The sequence below is a fragment of the Apteryx rowi genome, unplaced genomic scaffold, assembly GCF_003343035.1.
Source record: "Apteryx rowi isolate R43461 unplaced genomic scaffold, aptRow1 scaffold_338, whole genome shotgun sequence".
Classification (NCBI taxonomy): Eukaryota; Metazoa; Chordata; class Aves; order Apterygiformes; family Apterygidae; genus Apteryx; species Apteryx rowi.
In genome coordinates this window covers 541810-564985 of record NW_020449841.1, presented here as the reverse complement: position 1 = coordinate 564985, position 23176 = coordinate 541810, and the positions used below count along the sequence as shown (strand labels likewise).

The 23176-nt window shown below is 47.1% G+C and overlaps 1 protein-coding gene across 1 annotated transcript in view; it reads right to left on the bottom strand.

Annotated features, from left to right (window-relative positions):
• Positions 1-414: 414 nt before the first annotated feature.
• OCRL (OCRL, inositol polyphosphate-5-phosphatase) overlaps positions 415-23176 on the bottom strand; it is a 26301-nt gene continuing 3539 nt past the window's right edge. Inside the window, exons 2-24 of the mRNA XM_026072178.1 lie at positions 23077-23156; positions 22248-22327; positions 21365-21403; positions 20547-20657; positions 20354-20446; positions 19816-19936; positions 19573-19728; positions 18888-18989; positions 18300-18414; positions 16313-16429; positions 15975-16162; positions 14349-14460; positions 13153-13262; positions 12034-12169; positions 10975-11085; positions 10534-10699; positions 10071-10306; positions 6641-6664; positions 4159-4278; positions 3845-3929; positions 3168-3295; positions 2204-2315; positions 415-2084 (exon numbers count right to left, since the gene is read on the bottom strand). Of these exons, the coding sequence (XP_025927963.1) occupies positions 1960-2084; positions 2204-2315; positions 3168-3295; positions 3845-3929; positions 4159-4278; positions 6641-6664; positions 10071-10306; positions 10534-10699; positions 10975-11085; positions 12034-12169; positions 13153-13262; positions 14349-14460; positions 15975-16162; positions 16313-16429; positions 18300-18414; positions 18888-18989; positions 19573-19728; positions 19816-19936; positions 20354-20446; positions 20547-20657; positions 21365-21403; positions 22248-22327; positions 23077-23156 (2667 nt within the window). The 3' untranslated portion in view covers positions 415-1959. The remainder of the gene's footprint in view (positions 2085-2203; positions 2316-3167; positions 3296-3844; positions 3930-4158; positions 4279-6640; positions 6665-10070; positions 10307-10533; positions 10700-10974; positions 11086-12033; positions 12170-13152; positions 13263-14348; positions 14461-15974; positions 16163-16312; positions 16430-18299; positions 18415-18887; positions 18990-19572; positions 19729-19815; positions 19937-20353; positions 20447-20546; positions 20658-21364; positions 21404-22247; positions 22328-23076; positions 23157-23176) is intronic.

Genomic DNA, 23176 nt, shown 5'->3' with positions numbered 1-23176 from the left:
AAAGCCTCAGCAAGTGGCATCAGGGCTGGAAAGAAGTATTTGGAGGCAGGAGATGAGAGAGAGGGAGGCAGACAATGGCTAAGGGGTTGATGCTGCATCCCTCCCCAGGTCAAAGCAGAAGATGCCAGGCTAAGCCCAGCTGCCCCTCTGGCTGTTGGTGCTCAGGGGATGCTCAGCACCCTGGCACCAGGTCTCCAACTGCACCCCTGGGGCAGCCTCTGAAGGTGCCCAGAAAGAGCCACAGCCCAAAGCCCTGGGTCTGTGGGCTGGGAGGAGACGGTGGAGCTGCAGTTCTGTACTGTGCTGCAACGCAGGCCAGGAACGGCCACCCCTAGCACACGCTGCAGAGCAAATGCAGGAGGGACGGCAGGCTCAACGCAAGCAGCGAGGCCAGCCCCAGCCCAGCAAACCTACTCATTGCACAATGGAGGTTTATTTGGAACAAACGGATTCCCAATAAATTATGTAATTTAAAAATAAAAAAAAGAAGAGCACAAGGTACAGGAGCCTCTGGCAGCTCAGCCAGGGCACAGGGAACACAGAGCAGCACAGGACATGGCCGGGCCCCACAGGGCTCAGGCTGAGCATGGGAGCCAGCAAGGAAGCCAGCTTCTCCTGGACGCAAGCCCCAACTCATCCCGCCTCTCACTGTGGACTCCCCTCTGGCTGAGGCCACGCAGCTCCTGTCACAGCCCACACTAAAGGTCCCAAGGGGGAGGGGGTCCCTGTCTGGGCTCATGGCCCAAGTTGGCAGGTCTCTGCTTAGTGTTCTGGTAAGGACAAGCCTTCCTCCTTGCATGCATCAGTGCCCAGCCCCAAGGGGTGCCCCCCCCCCCAGCTCTGCCTGACCCCAGCACTACAGCCACCCCAGCATATCAGCCCCCCACATGACCACCAGCCTCTCCCTTGGCCCTGAGGTGGATTCATGGCTCATTTCCCCTCACCTGCTCCTTGCAGCACCTCAGGGAGGAGAAGGACAGCACCCACCACCACCCTGGTCACCCAGACCAGGTCTTACCCCTGAGGCTCATCAAGCAGGGCTGGGAGGGACACGAGCTGCATCCTGTTCTGTGCATCCTACTCAGTGCCAGCATACAGGGACAGCCCTAGAGAAGCTGAGYGTAACAGCACTGCCTGAACCAGGGTCCTCCCACAGCCAGCCACAAACCCAGATGTCCCAGAGCAAAGCTAGGGCACAAGGGAAAGGAGAAGAGAGCAAGGCCCACATGCTAGTGCCAGAAAGCCAGAGGGGGAGAAAGCCTGGGTGCCAGAGCCTTATAAATCAAAACCAAGGGAGGAGGATAACACACTGCTGGAGGGGAGGGAATATGCCAAATATCCAGATAACCCTCCTGGTACAGCTGCTGTCCTGCCTTCATAGCACAGTGATGGGGTAACAGAGTGAGCTTGGTCTGCTTCAAGGCAGAGGGTGACATATGACCAATGCTAGCCTAGGGCAGACCACAGGGTGCTGACCAGGAACACCAGTATGCATGCCTCACCCACGCAGTGACACAGCGTGTAGGCTGAGCACCAGCCAGCTCTGCCACAGCCCTCCAAAGCTCTGCCACAGCCCTCCAAAAGCACCTGCAATCTCTACCCTTCCTAGCAATGACTCCAGGGACTTGGGGGATGAAAGGAGAGAGAAGCACAGCTAAAGGGAACTGGTGACACCGCTAAGGGAAGGCCAGGCTGCCGGCACAGTGCTTGGGCACCAGCAGGGCCACCTAGATCCTAGGGAGAAAGCAGAAGGCTCCTGACTTGGATGGCAGTGCAATGAGCGTGCAGGTCCTCTGCAGTGTAGGGTACAGCAGCGGGAAGGAGAGAACGCTTCCTTTCCGACTGTAAACACGGCACTTTGAGTAGCCTAGAGCCTTCCAACCTTCGGGAACTGTCAGAGGCCTGGCCTCAGCACAGGGCCTGCAGTGCAGAGCCCCAGCTTTGGCACAGATGCAGGGGTCACTCCTCATCCCCTGCAAGCAAGAAGCCGAAGAGGAAGTTGATTGCACGCTGGCGGTCTTGCTGAGTCTGTTTTGCCATCAGATTGGGTGGAGGCCGCAGGAGGAGGCTGGTGAACAGGGTGGCTGCACAGGGAGGCAAGATTCTGTTATCAGACAGGAATGGAGACCTTGAAGGGCTCTGGGAAGGGGTTACTTTTCGGGGACAGCAGCAAGAGGGGAGCAGGCAGGCTACACACTCTTACCAATCATGTTGGCACTGACATTGTTGTCTTCCGAGTATTTGAGGAGCTCCCGGAGAAATGACATTAGGTACCGAAACACGCTGCGGTGGCAACGAGGCAGCTGAGAAATCACCTGCAAAGAAACAGGAACAGGAAGCTCTCTAAGCACCCATCACTCCAGCTGCAGCAGTCTGGTCTCGAGATGGGCAGCCTTCCCCCTACTACTGCTTCTGGGCCACTGTATGACCACAAATGCAAGTCACAAGCCAGAAGGAAAGCAATAAGCCTCTGGCTGTAGCCTAGGGATGATGGCACGCACAGGCTTTGGCTCCTGCTAACGCTACTTATAGGAACAACCAGGAAGAAACCAGTGCTTTTTTGCCGCTTATCTTCCAGCAATATCTCAACTCTCACCTCCCTGGCTGCACAGCGACAGCACAAGGACCAGGGTGAGAGGTTTCCCCAGGCTAGCACTGAAAACACACCTGACTTCTTCCTCTGTCCAAGGACACTCGCTTAGTCTTGCTCTTTGCCCCACCAGCTATTTTAAGAGCCACTCCGCTCAGTTGTAGTCCTTAGCGCAAGCACAGCAACTGCAGCTCTTAGCAGGTGCTTAAGCCCTTGAGACTGGTGGAAGCTCTTCCATTCCCTGGGGTTGTTCGTCCCTGTTTGCTCAGGGTGACACAGGGCACATCTGGAATCTCTTTGGAAGGCACCAGCTCTCCTGGGACTGCTGGGAAGCACTGCAGTGCCTCAGGAGATGCCTAAGCCAACCTCAGGGCAGAAGAGCACTGCCAGAGCACGCACACCATCCTGCCCACCATGAAGGGCCTCAGAGCACCTGCTCTCAAAGCTGCCTGCTAGCCCATGGGAAGGGAGCAAGGCCCAGCAAGTCTGACCAAGCCAGAGCTCACAGGAGCAGGCAGAGGGGAAAGCTGCCCAAAACCTGCACTGAGGGGACGTGAGGATGGAGGCAGCACTGCACCTGTCGGCACAGCTGGCTGTCGTGCGAACAGTCGAGGCATCGCTGATACAGCTCGTAGCAGATCACTGGCTCCGGCAGAGCCTCCAGGAAGATGAGGAGTGCTTCAGCCACAGAATGGTTACTGCCCGCTGGGTCATGGGGAGTAAAGGGACACACTGAGCAGCTGGATCCCCTTCCTTCCCCAGTCTGCTCCCTGCCTCACCTCCTACCTATTTGCTGGGCCTCTGCTTCTTCTTTGCAGGACTGCGCTAAGCTCTGTGCCTGCCAAACTACTCCCTGACACCAGAGTCACCCTCCTCTGCTCTCTCCTATCCAGGAAAAATGTTGTTACACCCACACAGCACTACCTTTGCCCACCAGTTCCTCCACAATACCCCCAGCCCCATAGAACTGCTCTGCTTCACTAGGTTGATCATGCTCCCCCAGCACCCATTCTCTAGTACTTGGTACGGCCTCACAGTAGCCTCCAGCTTCCAAAATTTTGGCCCCGTGGCTGCTTAGCCAGCATGCCTTCAGCTTTGAGAGACATTATCTGTGGGGGGGACAGAGGGGAGCCAGGCCTCCAGTGGGGACCCTGCCAAAACAAAGTCACAGACAAGTTCTGCTGCAAGGGAGTTAGTGGGCTCCTGGGAAAGTTCAGGTCCAAGAGGAGGGTAAGCCAGGTTCAGCAAGGATACGGATTGTCTCAGGGATACTGGTGTCCAGGCAGTCGATGATCTGCTGCAATTCCTCCTGCATGCCTGGAGTCTGGAACAGGTCCTCCTGCCAAAGACAGTGGAGTCAGCACAGGAACAGACAAATTCACCTTTCCCACAGATGCTGAGAGAAAGCTGGTACCCCCAAACAGTACCTCAAGCATAGGGGAAAAGCCCTGCCTTATAAATACCAAACTGGAATTGATCTCTAGATGCTACTGATGAATCAGGTACAGTCTCCCAGGTCACCAAACCCTCAAGAGCTTCACTGCACAGACAAAGGCCCTCTCCCTCACCTGGTGGCAGGCATTCTTGAACAAGTGGTCCACCAAGAGCCAGATCTCCTTTGGCACCTGCAGTGGCATCTCACTTGCATCCTCGCTGTCCAGGGAGCCCATCTGCAGAACTGATTTCTCCTGGTGGCAAAGAGCACACAAAGTTTCAGGAAAACCTCCGTCCCTTTGTAATGGTCTTGTAAAGCATGCCTAGAGATGGAGAGAGCAGGATGCAGGACTCATCTGGCCACTACCTGCTTTTACAGCACAGAGCCATCCCACCATTGGTGCCAGCTCCACTCCTTCCCATTGCCCCACAAAACCACAGCAAATAGTTTTAGCGACGCCCCAGGAGAGCTTCCCCTCAAATACACTGGCTCCCACAGGATGGGTCTCTTGCAACCCAAGATGGCCTGGTCACATCATAACTTCCACCTTGCAGCTGATGCTCTAGAGGATCAAACATTCTCAAGTCCCCCAATTGCTTTAGCTTCCACATTTTAGGTTAAATCCCACTGCAGTTCCCTGCTCATCTAGCTGATCTCATCTGGATGTAAAGTCAAGGACATTCATTTACTGATTTCTGTGTGCTCTGATGATCAGTTCTCTGAACACTAAATTCAGTTCAGTTTTCTAAAGTTTCTTCACTGATTTTTTTTTTTAAGGAGATGTTTCTGCTGAATAGAGACTACCCTCATCCCATTGTCATATTTTCCTGCTTACTCATATGAGGCAGCTGATTAGCTCAACTGCTTAGGAATCTCCATCTACACTACACCAATCTTTAACAAGATCAACGTTTTATTGTCTCAGTTTATTCTCATTTTAGTCATTCATGTTTCCATGTGCTTCCAAGAAGAAAGCCACACACAGGTCTCCAGAAGCACATTCAGCAGAGCCACCAAGACGAGACTGGCACAAGCAGGAACACAACACAAGGACACCAACAGAGAGGAGTGCCACAAGCCAAATGCAAAGCACTTAATTTTTGTTGTCAGCTTACATTACAACTGTGATCTCTGCCCCTCTGCAGCACATAGTCACCAACAGCCAGCGTGGGGTGGGTCTGGCTTCCCCCAGCGCAGCTAGAGACACCTCAGATCAGCACAGGAGTCCCTCCCAACAAGAACACCAGCCACACCAGCTCTACAGCACAGTATGAATTTGTCCCCATGCACCACTAAATTTTACCTAGCTAGCAGACATTGGGTCATGGCTGCACATCTACCTCACCCACCCGAACACACAGGGAAGGATGGAGAGCAGCATGTTAGGCAAAAGCGAGTGCATTACAGCTCTCCTCCAAAAGGGGAAAGGCAAGGCCTATGGACCCTCACTGAAAGCTAAGGGTTCTTCAAAAATAGAAAAACCACACTCCATGGCATGGGAGGACTGGTGTTGAGTGCCAGAGCAGCACTCGACCCTGCCAGGCTGCCCAGGGCACGACTTGGAGAAGTGCGAAGATCCCCAAGGAGGGAGCCTCCCCAGCTCCTCGGGGCAGCGGCAAAGACAGAGCTTTCAGCTATCCTTGTGCATTGGCTGGGCACTGAGCGCCCTCTCCTGCCCTGTGCGAGGAAGAGAAGGGAGGTCTCTCCCGCTGTTCAGGAAGGGAGATGTTCTGCAAAAGGGTGTTCCCAGGAGACAGGCATCAAACTCTTCCCTTTCTCACGATCAGGAAAGAGTCTGAGGGCTTTGTCTGGTTCAATACCCGAGTCCAATACCTCTTGGAGAGGAGGGCATCCATTTCCTCTCCTATTTTACTCTGTCACTGCACTCACAGCCTGGAGAGAGAAAAGTCACCCAGCCTGGGAAGTTCACACAAAGTCACTCACACTGGTTACCAACTGGCACAGGAAGAGAGCAGGAGCAACACCGCTACGCACACAACAGCATCTGTCTCCCACCAGCTCTTTCAAACACAGGTTTGACTCATTTAGCCTCCAGTGCAGAGCACAAGTGCAAAGCAAAGCAGTGATCCCGCTTAGGCAGCCTGAGCTTTGCTGCTTGAGGAAGCAGACAAACTTCTGCCTCCTACATGAGGCCTTCCAGATGCCTCCATGAGGACATGCCAAGATGGAAACAGCAAAAGATTTCAGATTGCTAAYTCAGTCCTCTCCCCACATGTTTGAAAAGGCTGCTAGGGTGAACCCCATTTTATATGCATGGTTAGAGCTAATCCAGATATGCCAAAGGTTGCCAATTTTTTCTGGAAAGATTCACCTTTCATGCCTGGATCAGTACAGAGTATTTTTTGCCTAAAGCAAATTAGGTGAGCTTTAAGCAGTTCAGTTGGGCTGGTCCCATCTTGGCTACAGGGTCGTTTTGTGCTCCTACATTTTCTCATCTATTCTGAGCCCTCAGCTGCAGTGAGAGGCTTTGCTGGAGCAAGCACTCCTTTCTGGAACCACCTCCCCTTCCCTCTCCAGCAGAAAACAAGGCAAAAACTCTCATCCTTCACAAACACAAGCAAGAAACAGACTTCCCCAGGAGTCACTTGTGTTACCTTTTCTAAGAAGCTGTCTTCTCCCTGAGAGCAGAGTGGGAAAGAGAGAAGAGGAAAAAGTATCATTAACAGAGAGAATGTGATCTAAGATTAAGCAGAAACCTAATTTGCATTATGAGAGCCCACTGAATGCCAGTTCCTTCACTCGTTTTGCTGACATGGCCAAAGCTAAACCTGCAGCAGGAGATTTGACTGCCAGTTAGCAGAAATCCTGCTCACATGATGCATAACTGTCAGAAATTCTACGAAATCCTACCAGTGGCCTTGCAGCAGCACCGTTTACTAGCTAGTAAACATCCAGGCTGCAGGCAGAGGAGAGGCATTTGCCAGGAAGAAGTCCCCACTCATTCCCCTTCTTGAATCTTCCCGATCAGAAACAAATATCCCTGTATTATTGCAACCATCTTCCCTTGTGATCAGGCCTGGTAAATGTTTTATCTCAGGCTAAAGCTGTATTTCCGAGTGCGTGGCAGCTGTGTCACTGACAGGCCCCCTAAGCAGCTTTGTGTATAGTCAGGGAAATGAGGGGTTGTGCTCAAAACCCCATGCTGCTTGTCTGTCTCAACCTAATAGCATTAACACTCTGCAACTAGGAGCATGCCAAAGCCCCCTCTAGGCTGCGTGTCTGATCCCCCAGCCAATACTGAAATACAGCATCCATTTAACAGTGCAGTGTGGGCTGGAAGCTTAGGATGCTACATTCAGTGGTGTCCAAAGGTGAAAGAAGAAGCAGGTTGCTCAAATCTGAGTTTTGGTGGATAAACCTTTCAGTGCAGAAGCAGTAGAAACCTGTTCAAGGACTGAGCTGGAAACGTAGCTGCAGCAGCTAGGGACGTGCCTTGGTGAGGCAGGAAGCAGTGCCTTGGGCTCCCCCACACCTCCTGCAGTACTTGACTCCTGTGGAGGCTGCCCACACAGACAGGCTTGCTACATGTTAACACAGCCCCAACAGACCGGCCTCTCAGAGAGAGCAGCTTGCTCCAAACATGAGCTAGTGCAGGGTCTTCTTCCAAGACACAGGGGGAGGGCCTTAGAGTCACAGGTTTGGAGACACCACAGAGCCACACTGCACAGAAGAGAGGCTTGTTTCATAACTGGATGAGTCATCTCAACTGTCTTGCTTCCACCTGACTGCTTGCCCTGCTGTTCACCTCTTCTTCTGTAGTGCTCAACACTATCAGCTGTGGGAGACTAACCTACTCCTATCAAAGATTTTTCAACGGGCTTTTTAAAGTCCGCAGTAGGATCCCAAGAAAAAAATAGGATGAAAGACAAATACTGAAATCCTAAAGGAAAAATGCTCGAGTACCAGCAGCTTCTCCCAGGAGTACTAAGAGAAGCATTTCAAAATAAGCTCCCACCTACACTTTGCTATCCTGCACCAAGGTGGCTCTCAGGCCCTCTTGCATTCTCTAGATCTCCCTCTGCTGAAGGCAACCTGCACAGTCCACTCAGGCTGAGAAAAGTCCTTGATGCAAAGAATAAGCCCTGACATGCAGGAGAGAAAACGGCTCTTAATACACAAGCACATTTTCTTCCTCATACACAGCCCAAACAACTGCTAAGGGCATGTAATTGGACAAAAATGCTTCTGGGGTGCACAGTGGTTAACACCTCCACCAGTTTTCCCTGCAGAAAGCGCTCAGCTTTTCCTGTCTCTAAGAATTTCTCAACTCACAGGTATGGTCAAAAACAACAGACCTAAAATAGCTTTAGCATGACAGTAGCTCTATAATCTAAACTACTAAAATTTGCTTTGCACAGTTATATATTGAAGTCCTTGAGCTTGCTTAACATGTCCTGACTGAAGTACTACAGTTAAATTGACCTTACAAAAGAGATTGCTTCTTCGCTGTGCATTTTGGCACATAGTGCCTTCATGTTTTGCTCTTCTCAGATTGTTTTGCTTCCTGACCTCCTACAGGCTTCAATGAATAACAGTAGAGGGAAATCTAGAGGTAAAGGAAGCAGAAGACATCTCAAAGTACAATTAGTCAGACAGAAAAGTAATAAAGTGTGTTTTCAAGGGCAGAAGCTAAGAGTCTAGGCCCAACTTCTTGTTCATCAAGAGAGAAGTCAGTGTGTAGCGCTGAGCAGGAGAAAGCAAGAGCAGAAGCTGCCAAGACTGATGAAATGCTCCAGACCAAGCTGAACACATTTCTAACACAAGAAGAATGATTTTGAATAGGATACTGAAAAGTACGAGGAGCCTGAGGCCTAGATTAGTTGTTTGAATTGAGGAGGCAAAGACTCTATCTTGCCACCTGGATTCTGTTTAGCCTCATCTTGTGATTATGTAATAAAATTTCTAGTACAAATTTTTTTTTTTCTTTAAACAAGTTGGACACGCAAGAACAGTTGTCACCTACTACAGAAGGCGGAAGCTGGAAGAGTGAGGGGTGCTGAGGGGAAGAGAATAGGATTTAAAAGCAAGTGGGAGAGGAGACTGTCAAATCCACAGTTATGAAACAGCAGCATCCCACTGGATGAAAAAAAATGCACAGAAAGGTGAGACCACAAGTATAAGAGAGGAAAGGTACCAGATAAACTAAAAGAAGAGAGTCAGACTGACCTAATCTTTTAGTTGAGAGAAAAAGAAATGTCTTTCTTGCCTGAAGAAAAATGGGTAAATAGACAAACTCAGGAACTTCTAAACCTCACTGAAGCAAGGTCAGGAAAGAAAATCATAGAAGAAAGACAAATGCAGGCTGAAAACAAGAACTTAGATAAAAAATGGGGTTTAATCCCAATACCAACTATGAGAAATCAAAAGGACAAGAGATGGCTGGGACATGATTGCACCACCACATATTCATACAAATAGCTTCAGAAGGATGGAGATTGATGCTAGGGCCTGATGAAGCTTGGGGAGAGGAGATGTTATCCCTGCACTGAAGAACTTGCTCACTGTGGTCAGTGTGATGGGGACTGGCCAGAGTGGCTGCAGGATCGGTCATTTGCTGAGTTGTATTAATCAATACATTTAACATTGTCAAATTCTTTTCGCGAGTCCTTGTGCTTCTGTTTGTTCCTTCCCCTGAGCAGCGCAAATGTCAGAAGTGTCCAGATGGAAAAGGGTATTGGAGCCCTCACCATTGCAGGAGAACCTAGGCACCTCAGAAGAGAGCATTTCAGTCATACTTCTTATGAAACGTCAGTGCAGAGCATAATATTTGGAACTTATTCAAAGAGACAGGGGGGAGAGTACAGGCAGAAAGCCATAGGAGGGGAGAATCATGAAACACCACATGAAGCTCTGGAAGAAGCAAGTCAGCTGAGAGTCAGCACAGCTGACCCAAGCAGAAGGCATTATTCCTGGTTTTAGGAGTAAGCAGAAGAGAATTTGCTCTCTTCCCCGTTAACAGACACACAGGGTGAACCCAGAATGCTCATTCATGCCAGTCTGCACTGCAGAAACACTGCTGCTTACCAGGTCAATGAGTTTAGTGACTGGAACTTCTCGGATTGGTCGTCTCATTCGGCACAGAGCCTCCAGGGAGGTGCCAAAGCAGCTGGGCAGGTAGCTCCCGCTGATGGTGAGAAAATAGTCCTTCCCTCGGTCCAGATGAAGGACAAGAATATCCTCAATTTTATCCTCGCCTGAGTTCAGAAGGGTCACTGAGTCCTTACTGACGTACACATCCAGGGAGATGTCCACACTCTCATCTGAAACAGGCAGAAGCTCTCAAGAACACACAGAGACTCTCCACAAGGAATGAGAGGGACAAATATGCTGCAGGGACAAAGGTCTCAAAATTGAGCGAGAAGACAAACAGAGAGACAAGGGTGATGGCAGGAAAGGTGATACACAGGAAAGAGGGGAAGGACTGACTGGAGATGGGGTGGCATTCTACACCAGCACAGTCTAGAGACAGCAATAAAACTCAACTCACTTGGCTCCAAGTAACCTTCACAAGGCTCGGCCYGAAGCCATGGCTTACAGTACTGGCTATCATTGAGCTTTGGGATGAAGGAGAAGTGACAGGTGACCTGCCCGTTATTGGTGATCTGGAACTTCTGCTTCTGCAGCTGCCGGAACTTCACATTCTCAAACTCAAACTGCAGAGCAAAGAAGAAACAAATCTCATTAGTACCCACAAAGGGACACAGCTAGCCATCCAGACTCTGCAGTGGCAACCTGTGACTGGTAGGCTCCCGCACAATTCTGAACTCCTAACAGAAGACCTGTCAAGGAGCCAAGACAAGATGCCGCTTCTAATCCAGTTTCATTTCCTACAACTCAGTTTAGTGAATCAAAGTCTTTAAAGGTTGATCTAGCACTTCTAAAGCTGCTGTGTTTGGGAAGTGGACAGTGTTTCAGGTTTCATTCTCACTTCTCTCCTGCTTAGCTCCAGTGAAGGAAGGAAATCATTCTCCATTCTGTCCATCATACGAACTATGTCTTCAAACACCTTCCGGTATCTCTGCTCATCCACAATCTTTACCTGTGGAAGATCAGAAAAAATACTCAGAAAAGTTTCTGACCAGCATCATAGGAACTCTTGGTCATGAGTAAACTGCATCATAAGTGAAAGATTTCTCCAAACACTTCTTGTGTGCACCTTAGAGGTTAAGAGAATTTGCACAGATGGTCTTCAAAGCTACACAGGCAACTTTAAACAAATTTCATCTGCAGAGATGTTACCGGGGTCTTTCTGGCCAAGGGGGGGTCACAGAAAAATCCACTACTATGAAATTACTGGGGGTGACAGCATTGGCATCTTGCAGCATTACTCATGATTCTTCAGTGAAAGAGGAAAAAGACTCTCCTTCAGGAGACCTGAGCTGCTCAGACAGCAGGAGCTAGCAAAAATGGACACGGGCTCTATCTCTACTCAGCAAGCTAGGAACCGCAGATCTGCTGCCAGCTGTTCACCATCAAACAAATTCAGATGTGAACCAGTGACCCTCTCTCTTAACACATCAGAGGCAACATTATGACAGCAGGCACAACTATTTACTGTGCTCTACTGGGGAACACAGCAGAAACCTGCAAACTCCTCCAGAGCTCATTCTCGTGGCAGATAGCGCAGGTTATATCTGGAAGCTAAGCAGCACCATTAAAGCAGTCTATTGGATTGTCTTTCTACTGACTACAGGACCACACTTGCTGGGATAAACTCCAGCAATCACCTGCGTTAATGTGGCATAACACTGTCTCAGCATCGCACAGCTAAGCTGCATTGCACATGAAGACCACAGATGCTGAGTTGTTTGCTGAGATGAAGCCAGCAAGGCTGCCAAATAGCAGCATACCTGCCAAATGGACACTCCTTATTTTTACATACTTTATCCTTCTGCAACAGCATTCACACAAGTGTCTTGACTACACAATCATCTTAAAGGAATGAACAATTGTGCATGATCCTACTCTAGCATATAAAGGAAGTTACCCCAATGCGGAAAAGCGCGCTGACTGGCTTGTGATCACTAGTCTTCAGGTCCATATGACTGCGATACCGGAGCTGATTTATGTTCCCCCCTCTCCAGAGGATTCGATCACACCATGCTGGCACACGACACTTTCCACTGCAAAGAAACACCGGTTACCACGGGAATCCAGCACTCCTAATAAACCATCCAAGCTGTTCCTTCTCACAGCTAGGCAACTCCCCCCAACCCCACCATCAATGGCTGCATCAGCAGTGACGGGATGAATTCCTGCCACTTCCCTCAACTTGAATACTATGTCCTTTCTTCTGCTTTCTTCCCATTTCCCTATATAGCAGTTAAATTCCTGCCCCTTGCAGCATCAGGAAACAAAATGATCTCAAATAGGACTGTTCCCATAGCCTGAGCCCATGTGTACTGTGACCCAAGCTGCGTTTCTTTTGCTGCCAGACTTTACTGCACACTACAGCTTGAACCATTGCCCATTGTTTCCACTGCGGAAAGTCTACTCAGTTATTACCACCATGTTATGAAGTCTGAATCTTGGGTTATCCTTCTCCAGTTTAAGTACTGTGCTGATTCATAAACACAGGCAGAGTAAAACCTGACTGCTATATGGTTTGTTTGAAACTCTTCCTTGGGAGTTTCTCCATTCAGAGCAAGCTGCTGCAGCAGAAGCAGAAGCGTCTTGGGGAAACATAGAGCAAGCAGGAATCACTGTTGCTATCGCAAGGTAGCCAGCCCTTGCTGGTGTGCGAGTCAGGGGACAGTATGACTCAGAGACTGCATTTCTATCCTTTCAATTCCTTTTATACTGTTCCTCTGTCTCTGGTAGCAGTAAGAAATCCTCCCAGTGCAGGTCTCCTATGAGTTCATCCTTTACCCTCTTTCATGCTTTGGAATCAGCAACAACTGAGGTCTCAAGTCATGTGCCTGGCCAACATATACAGTCTCTGCTTATTGCAGAAAGTACAGGAAATAAAGGATTATAAACCTGCCTGTTTACTCCAACCATCATCGTAAAACTGAAGTATTTCTAGCTCTAGGAAGCAGGAAATCAAGTCCTGTGAGAAAATGCTTTTTAGGCCATAGGTAAACTTGTCCATGAGCAGCATATTTACCTGGAATCCCAGCGATCTGTTTTAGAGTCATATTTATATGTGGGGATGAACTTAATCTCTCCTTCAGTGAAATCAGCAAATGCTTTCTTATGAGTACGCTGAATATTCAACTAGAGGCAGGAAAACAACATTTCTTAGAGGGGAGAAGAGGAAAAAAAGCCCAACCAACAGAATCCCACACTGCACAGTTCTGGAAAGCAGTTACAGACAGAGCATTTGCATCCCATGGTTATGGAAATCACCATAGATTCTACCTCTCATCCTGAAAACCACACCTCAGATACTACACCTTTAACAAAGATAGAAATTCAGCACATTCATGGAATTTTTTCTAAACAGACTGAATACAAGTCGACACAACACTGCTTGCCAGAACACTCAGACAGCATAAAACAATAGTTAAGGGAAATATTACTCATTCCACTTAAGTGTTAAATCCCTTCATTAGCTTTCAGGCTTAAGCATCGCCATCATTAATACTTCACTGCCAATCATTTTAGCAAAAGCCCCCAGAGTGTGCTTGGCTGACAACCTGACACTATCTTCCTTTTCTCTTGCTCTTCTGAAAAATTTCCTAGTTTCTTCTCACAAAAATCTAAGCTGCAATTGTTTTCTGCATGAAGTTCTGCAATACAGTAAAAATGAACGATAGAACAGAATCAATCAGATATATCATTAAATTGTGTGTCAGAGATGATATTACATTATTTTTGTTCATATTTCATGGATACAATCCTTCATTTTAAAGGCACATCTGGTGCTGTCTCAGTTTCCAGGGTGCTGCAGAGAAACGCTGAGCGGTGCAGACTCCAGCACAGAATTTAGGTCAGAGTAGCTGAGCAGAGAGCCTTGACTACAAGCGCTAGTCTCCAAATCAACACCTTTTCCAGGACATTGACTACGGAAGCTTTTATCACTGTTACAAACTCAAACATTCTAGCTTGTAGTTTGCATGTAAGAGATAAATCTTCCAGTGAGAGACAGAGAAGCTTGTATAGTAATTTCCTGAATAATTCAGTTAATCCCAATATCGAATACAGTCTATTTTGGTTTAGAGGGTTGATGTCTATAGTAGAAAATCCATGTCACTAAGACATCCCGAGTTCTGTCTAGAGTCTATTATCACAGGTGTCTGTGATAATAGCCAAGCCAAGATGATCATACAAGCATTGAGCAAACAGGTGGAGTTCACTGACCTGGTCATATGTCAACAATTTCTGAAGCTCATTCTTACTGATCAGACTTTTCACCTCACTGGCATCAGGGAGACAAAGCCTGTAGTTCAAGTCTCCTAACCAGATGACAACACTGAAAACAAACACAAACACGGAAGAGAAGAGCCAGTAGTTAGTATCATAAGCTACACAGGAAAGAAGGGAGGTAGGAGAACAGCTGGCTGCTGGTGATTAAGGTTGAGACACATGGAACAGCAGCAGACTTGGAAGACTGACTCTGACAGTAGAGATTTTTAATGGTGGCAGATAACAAAAATACTAACTCCATCTCCTTTGGAATCCCACATGGGATTGAAGACTCAGTTTAATGAGATGCTTGAGTTTGACTTAGTCTGAAAAAAAGCCTTGAAAACACCACCACTCTTGAAATGAAACCAGCATACGTCAGCTGGCTTCACAATTTCTCAGGCTACAAGAACCCATCTAGTGTGCAAGCTTTTCTTCTGTACAAAGAAGGGCAATGACAGAGCCCATTCCTGCTCGTTAACCAGCTATGCCAGCTTATGTGCATCTATCTGTGCACTCATACCTCATACGATACTATGGTTTTACCAGTTTGTTTTCCACTATCTTTTTTGTAATCATATCAGGCCACTACTTTAACATCTACCTAGCAAAGACTGATCAGTCTAAAATTGGCAAAAGCAGAGTTAAGCTCCCATGGAGTTTATGATCTGCAGAATGTTACTGTGCTATCTTTTCCATCAGCCACATCCCTGCAGTCATCAGCACTGGCTCTTACTCTGTTCTTCTCTGGGCTTTCAAACAGACCTACTGCTTTCTCTTTGTCAGCAGCTGAAGAACTAACACCGGTGGTATGCTATCCCTTTACTCCATAAAAGTTTCACTCAAGGATTAAAATCTAAACCCCTTTCTAGTATCAAAGCTCTTCCTGTTTACAGTCAACCCTCAAAATTTCCATTAGTGGATTATCAAGTATAAGCTAATGTTCGAAGGTTTTTCTGTATTAATCCATTCTACATTTTATTTTCAGTTTTCAATAGTTCAAACATTAAGTACAGAAGTATTAATCATTTGTATATAAGTTTATGCAAACTTAATTTGCGTGCTTTGTTGAACACGTTTTGACTTTATTTGGATTACGCAACACCACCGTCACTCCAGAAGAATCAAGTGTCGCCTGCATATCATCTGGTTCACTTAAGAAGAAACTGAAACAGCAATTGTAAGCACTTGTTGCTCAGAAAAGCCTAAAGAGCACTCCACGCAAAGCTTCTTCCTGTCCTGCTCTTCCTTTCCTTCCACTGTTCATACTCCATTTCTCATCACAATCCCCACCCCAGTTTCTTCAAACCCTGTAACATTCAGCCACCAACTCATGAACGGTGCCTGCTGAAATAAAAGTATTATATACAACACATGAGAATAGGGCTGCTAGAGACAGGTTGCACAAGTCACCACAGCAAGAGGCGACCTGCTAGTTTGACTGCAGAAGCTCTAGCACACAAGAGACCTTGGCATTTTTAGTTATATTGTTAATTAAGCCAGAAAATTTATCTGTGCTAAGGCTCCTGTTGCTGCAATTTTCTTAGGCTTCAGGAATGGAAAATGGCAAGAGAAACTTACTCATGTTTCATGATGTTGAGCTGAGGTAGACTGTCATCAGGGGTTGTGAAAGTCATCCGAGCACAGATATCCTTATAATCCTGATTTCGCCGCTCGAAGTCCTCCACGTGAGCAGCTAAGTGGGAATTGACAATGCAGAATGTCGTGTTGTGGAACACAAACCTCACAGCCACACCACCCTTGTTACCCTGGGAAGAGAGGTATCGACCGTCATTAGACAAGAACACACAAGAGACACCAGGGAGAGTAGGGGGATGGAACAGAAATATGAACAAAACCAGACTGTGCCATTTCTCACATGGATACACTGGAGCAACAAATTGGCCTAGGTGACTCACCATCTTTCCCATGATTCCAGTGCCCACAGACTCTACCATGACATCTCTGATATTACTCAGCTGATCCTTCTTAGCAAATACAAGTAGCATCATCCCAACTAGACGGACCACTTGCACCTGCAAAAATAAAAGGTACCTTGAACTCCCAGAGAAGCAGTGGAAAAGCACTTCTGATTTGCCTGTTCCACCTGATGCTCTGCTTCTCTGAGCCTCCCAGTCCCCCATCGTGTTTTGTACTTAATCCCTGCTTGCAACACCACCCAAAGGACCTCCTTTCCCAAAGCTAGTTTTTGGAGGACAATCTATCATCCTCCAACAGCAGCTGGCCATTAGCGGTGCTGAGCTCCGTACATCCCCAACTCTTTGGTGTTTCTCTACAAACAGTGCTGTCTTGTGAGGTAACAAACATGCAGAGTCTGTTCCTTAAGTTGCAGCCTTTTATACTAAGTACTACTCTAATCAGCAAAACAACCAGAAGAAGAAGTTGAGCAAGCTAGTTACGCGTGTCACAGAAGGCTTCCGGTTATGAATGTCACTGAGGGCTGTGGGTTCAGCTGAGGGTAGGTGCTCATCTTTGCTTACTCAGAGCTACAGCAAAACCAGTGGGATGCATCAGAGAGAAATGGACAGAAAAGTACATATTTCCTGAGATCAAATATGCCTGACATACAGGGTATCAAAAGGCAGCATCCCTATGTTATATGAACTGTCCGCTTTTCAGAAAACATTTCTTCTCTAATGGAAAGCATCCCTTTCTGGAGATGAGGTTATTCCGCAGGGCTCAACCGACATATGTTAACACAGTGCCAGTATACACTGTTCCATCAGGGATCTCAGGTCTGCCACTAATTCTTTGACACATGCTATGCCACTGCACTTCTGTCCATGAGCTTCCTTCAAAACCAAGGCTGGGGTCCCCACCTCCAAAGCCAGGTAGAAGGCCTAATCAGCTTGAGCACACAGTCTACTGGCTCATTACAGCAGTGTAAAAATATTAAAATGTATTGGGATTAAGCCTGTGTAGTGAAGGAAGAAGCTTAAACCATCCCCACAGCACTACACTGGAAGAGCCAGAGCATTCAGTATACTCTGCAGGACTGAAATTTGCATGCAACCACCAGTCTTATCTACGGTTTCAGTCACTTCCCCCTGCCTGCAGCCATATCGTGCTCTCTCCTTTTCACAAGGGTCAGAAAAATTTGCCTGAAAAAAACAGTAAAGCAAAGGCACAGGAACAGCAGCCTCTCTTCAGTTCAGGTCATGACTCCTAGCTTCCCCTTTTTTTGAATCTCAATCCAACAAGGTGCTCTGTTCCTGCTTTTGATTATCTGTATCACATGCCACTGAGCTCAACACAAAGCAAGCACAGGTGTGTGACAGAGAAAGCACAGGCTAAGGAAGAAGGGGAAACTGGTTAATGTACTTAGGGCTGCTACCTACAGCAGAAAGGCAACTTTGCTATGGCAGAACAGAAAACCAACTGTTTACTCTAAACCAGCCAGAATAAAGTCCAGCTATCATAACTGAAGTAACTCTGTCCTCAGGTATCTGGAAGATTGCTCTCGAGATAAATTATTCTGTTCCTTCACAGAAAAGCTATTCATTTAATTTACAGCTCAAGACACATCTTGGTTCTATAGTACAAAGGTGAGAGAGTAACACAGAATTTGAACCCATTACCATGATTTTATTGAGCACATTACTTTCCTCACGCCTGCCTCTTTTACTTTAGAGTTATTCTGATCTTTGGCTTTATAAACTTCTATTTCAAAGTAAAATATTCCCCTATGATTGTGAGACAGAAATAGACTCTCCAGATTTATTTCAGTGTATATGATACACAGGTACACACATGCCAAGTACACACCCTTGATTCCTCTGTTTTCTGCTCTTTGGGTTAGGTGAAGAAAGGGGAAGCCCATTTTTGTTTTCTTTCCAATCAGGCTAGCTCTGTGACAATAATCCCATGTAACTGAATAGGACTCACTTTCTTATACTTAGCCTGAGGATGCAAGGACTTCTCCACAGCAGTCAGCCATTCCTGCTCCTTTGCAGAATCAAAGTAGAAAAAAGCCTCCGTGCTGAGGTCCAGTTCCTGGAACCTAAAACCAAGCCAGCTTAGCACATCCCACCTCTCCTACAAATCAGCCTCTTTCTACAAGAGGGTCCAATGTGAAACTCTGAGTATCTTTTCTTGGAAGAAAAACTTCTCATTGCCACTTGCTAAATAAAGCATCAGAATTTCACCACAGTGCCTTAGAGACCTTACTGAAAGTCACTTTAGAAACGATCTCCCTGAGAGGTATTACTTTTAGTCTGAGGACAACCAAAGGGCTCAGGGGATGCCTCAAGGAAAATCTGCTTTGTTATGTCATACCAGCCTCCTGTTTAATCTGAGGTTCTGCCTCATCCAAATGACTGTTTTCCCCAAGACTGCTCTTCTGAGGCATAGCTCCGCTTTGTGGAACCTTTGAGAGCATGACAGGAACTTAAAATAAATACAATCCACCAGTGCCCAAGCAAGAGCAACAAGAAACCTAGCACCATAAGTAAACATGAGGTCATCACTCCTCACCCGACACAATAGAAGTCTGGAGGCTCCGTGTCACACACAAGCCAGGGCTCCAAGCTGCTGTCTGGAGACTGCCCATTCACATTCCATGTCCCCACAAAAAATCTGCAACACAGAAGCAGCTGAACTGTCAGAAAACAAAATAAATACTGCATTAGCTCAGTCTCTCCAGTGTACATACAGCAGCATCCAGGCTGGGAGCAGACACAACGTGTGAGCTGTCACTGCAGAGGGTCATGCAAACTAGAGGTTAACTGAAAATACTTCTAGATTTGGCTCATTTTCAGTGATGCTAATCTGAGGGATTTTACTGAATGCTGCAAAACAGAAGACGTTTCACTGGGGACAGCAAATAACTTCTGGCTCTTAAAATTCATGTATGGTGACACTAAGAGAGCGTAATGACCAAAGCTGCCTTTATCGTCTTTCTGCCCAGCTGCTTCAGCCTTACTTGAGGGTCAAGAGATCTGACACACGTAGGGGTAACGATGCAAAAGGAGAAGCTGCACTGTAGACATCTGTTCACTTTGAATGTGCTCTGACCCCTGCTTAGCCATCCAAGCTGACTACCCATCAGCAGTGGTCAAATTTTAAACCTGGACTAGATATGAGCTCACAGAAGAGATGAAGAAGCTTCGTCCATCTATGCACACTGTTGCTCAGTCACAGCTCTGGAAGCAACTCTGACCTGAAGTTCTGAAGATTAACAAACTCCTTCTCTCTCTTGGCAAGCACATGTTTGATGAGACCTTCTCTTTGTCCTGACTGGGTGCTGGGCAAAAATATTTTGCGCATAGTGTTGGTTACTTTTGGCTGGTCCCTTGATGTACTCTCTCGGTGAAATCTAGGAAGGAAGCAAGAGCAGAATTAAAACTGGTCCTGCTGTCTAGGAAGAGGATAAAAAAGGGAACAGATCAACCATGCTACTTACTGCCTATTTTGAGGCACAGGAGGAGGTGGAGGTTCCCGGCGAGATCCCATTTGGTGGTTTTGTACGTTTCTTTTCTTCTCCAGGCTTATAGTATTGAAGTCATCCTCAAACCCCAGAGCTCCTATAATGAAGAAGCCAAGCACAACACCCTCAAACACTATTTAAAACACCTGAAAACAAGAAGGGAGCAATATAATTCCACAGAAAGTGAAAGAGCATATGGTAATAGCGATATACCATCTCTGATGACACGGAATGAGAGAAACGGGTACTAACCACAGGCCAAAGCAGAACAGAGCTTAACATATGCAAACCAAGGCACTAGACAGAAGACAGAACTCAATAAGGGACAGTCCAGGGCAACGGAGCCCAAGGACCAGGACGTTTTATTTTCTGCAAGATAAGGTGGGGTCAGGAAATGGAGCAGAAGTACTAGCCAGACTGCTGAGTGCAGGGTCAACCACAGCTCCCTGCCACTGAGGGCCCCATTATAACACACTGACCACAGTGCATACAAAGGTGACGATCACTTCAGTACCTGAAACAGAGGCCTGTGATAGGCCTGTGAGGTTCTTCACCTGATGCCAGCTGGCTGGGTCCTTATTTTCAGGAGGAGAAGCTTTCAAGTGAGCTGGAAAAAAAACAAAAAAACAAAAAAACCCCCCAAAACCAGGCCTATCAGAAACCGCTTGTGATCTGAGGATGTAACAAACAACTATAGGTCTAGTTACCTTCCTGTATGCTCTGTATTTCTGAAAGGAAGCCTAAGCAACGCTCCTCATCAGGGATTTCAAAGAGCCGTTCAGCTGTCTTGTCACCTTGTATCCGGATCTTGCAGCCTTCTTCAGGCATAAAAACAGACACACAGAGACACAGTCAAGTCTTGTTCACAGATATTATGCCCTCCCAATGACCAGGCTTACTAGGTATCCTTTGAGCTCACCAATGGAAGCAAACATCCACCTATGTTTTCCTATGCAAATTTGCATCTAAGCTAGCCTCCCTGTGCTTCTGAGAGTCTGCCACATTTGGAGGATCATCAGTCACGTTTTCCTGGTTTTAAGAACACTTCTCTCCCCCTGCTGCCAGGCGGAGAAGAGCTCTAAAAGTAGCGAGAAAAATTTCTCTAAAGGAGAGGCTGAAGCAGTGCCTAGACAGAGTACTGCAAATACCCATCTAAAAAGGCAGACAGTAAACTAGGCTCAAGTTCAAGTCAAACAGATGGAAGGGAAATGAGAAAGGTTCAGAGGGCTGGGCAGGACCTTGGGGAAATACTTCAGAAGTTAAAGTTTAACCAAATGGCAATTCCTCCATCCAGGCATTTAGACCATGTTTGTCATGACATTTCAATGCCTATTAGGAAGCATAAAAGAGCCAGATTACAGCATTACAGAAAATACAATCCATACCTAACGAAAAGACAAACACAGAGTATGGAAGAAGAGTATGAGATAGCAGGCAAAAGAGAAAAAAGCATACATTTGTGACCAACATGCAACCTGTTTGCTGAAAGCTTTAGCCATGTGACTGTCTTGGTTATACAACTTACTGTTTGTCGCTATATCAATCAGTAGAGTCTCTTCTGCTTCTGGAAGAGAGAAAAACAGGATCAAGAGAGTTCACAGTGAATGCTGCGGTAACTCAGTACTCAATAAAAGCATGCTGTCTGCTTCTAGCCACAGAAGAATCCTGACAAAGGAACAAACAGCTTTAATTTACATCTCTGCAATAATAATGGCTCCAGCAGAGAGAACAGTCATATTTGGGCAGCCTAGACAGACACTCTCCACAATCAAAGTGTCACAGGGGAGATTCCTAACATTCAGAGTTCTCGTACATCTGGATGTTTTGTTCCACATCGGTGTAGTTCCTCTGAAAAGCACCAACCTGACATTTCTGTACTCCAAAGTCCCTGTGTATGCACGAACAAAAGTTTCTTCCCATATGATCCTACCAATGAACTTCATGGCTTGTCTACACAGCAGAAATTATGGGCAGAACTATGCTGAGTTATACAGAGAGCATAAACTTATGCAGGAAAATGTGCTTTTATTCCTCCCAGCTCTTGACATTATGGAGAAGACAGGCAGCTATCAGCAGCCATCAATTTTCAATCATTAGAGACAAGTGCTGAAGGCAGTGGCTCTGTGTGATGCCTACTACACTGAGCTAGCCAAGCTCACTGCTCATCTGAACTAGCCAAGTTCATTGCAGCTGTATGCTGAGATGGAAAGACTCCCCACTCAGATCTGGAAGAAGCAGGAGACCAAAAACTCTTAAGTTTTAGTTCCACGAGGAAGCATTCAATCTACATGGATGCTCAGGAGGCAGGTCTAGAAGCACCACACTGACCTCACTCCATTCTTGTTGATAAACAGCAGTGGATTTCTGCCACAACAAGGTTAGAGAGCCCACTGTAACAGAGTCAGTACCTTGTATGCATTTAAAGCGGCTGTTGATGGGAATATAATCTGGATCAGCGTATTCTTTCTCTTGTGAATGGATAATTACCCTGGAGACAGAAAGAAGGCTTGTGAAAAACCAAAGTAACCCCTTGTTTGTATACAGAGAAATATTAACATTATAATGAGAGCTGTACTTATGGAGAAATGTAATGCATGATTTCTATTGTTATACTCCTGGAATAAGAGAAGAGAAAGAGAGAAAAGCTCAGACCCATATAGGATGTGGGTGAAAACATATGAGTATGTGGTGGGAAAGCAAGTGCTTTTCAACTTTCACTGCTACAGGGCAGATTCAGCTCCAGGGTGGCAGCAGCTCTAGAAACTCAGAGAAGCAGGTGAGCAGACTGAGAATTAACAGCTAGAAAACAGAACTTCTCATTTTCCTGTCTGAAGATTACTTTCCCCAAAGCAGGAGAGAGAACTCCAGCAGAAGACTGCTCAATCAGAGTCTATTTTGTCCCTACGGCTTCTCTAAACATACAGCTTTATGTTCTCTGGCATACCCAAAGTGGCACAAGCCCCTCCAGGACTGAGGCAAGCTCAGTAAAGGCTTGGAGAGCTGAGAAGCTCCAGAAAGGACGCAGAGACACGGGCTTTCCCAGAACAGAGCATCCGCACCCCCCCAAACCCCGCAGGAGCAGCGCTAGTGAACCAGTCCGAGCGACTAAGGCAAGAAGTCGCATCTCTAGCCAGAGCGAGCCGCAGCGGGGGCGCCTCTGCACCCGGAGACAACGACACACCACGGCCGGGGACGGGACCTTCCCCCAGCCCCGCCACCAGAAAGGCCGTCACGGACCTGCGCTCTTTCGGTCTCTTCCTCAAAGCAGAGCAACGGAGACCCCGCCGCGGCCCCGGCAGGTGCGACCGAGGCCGCCTCTGCGCTCGGGCCGGGGCAG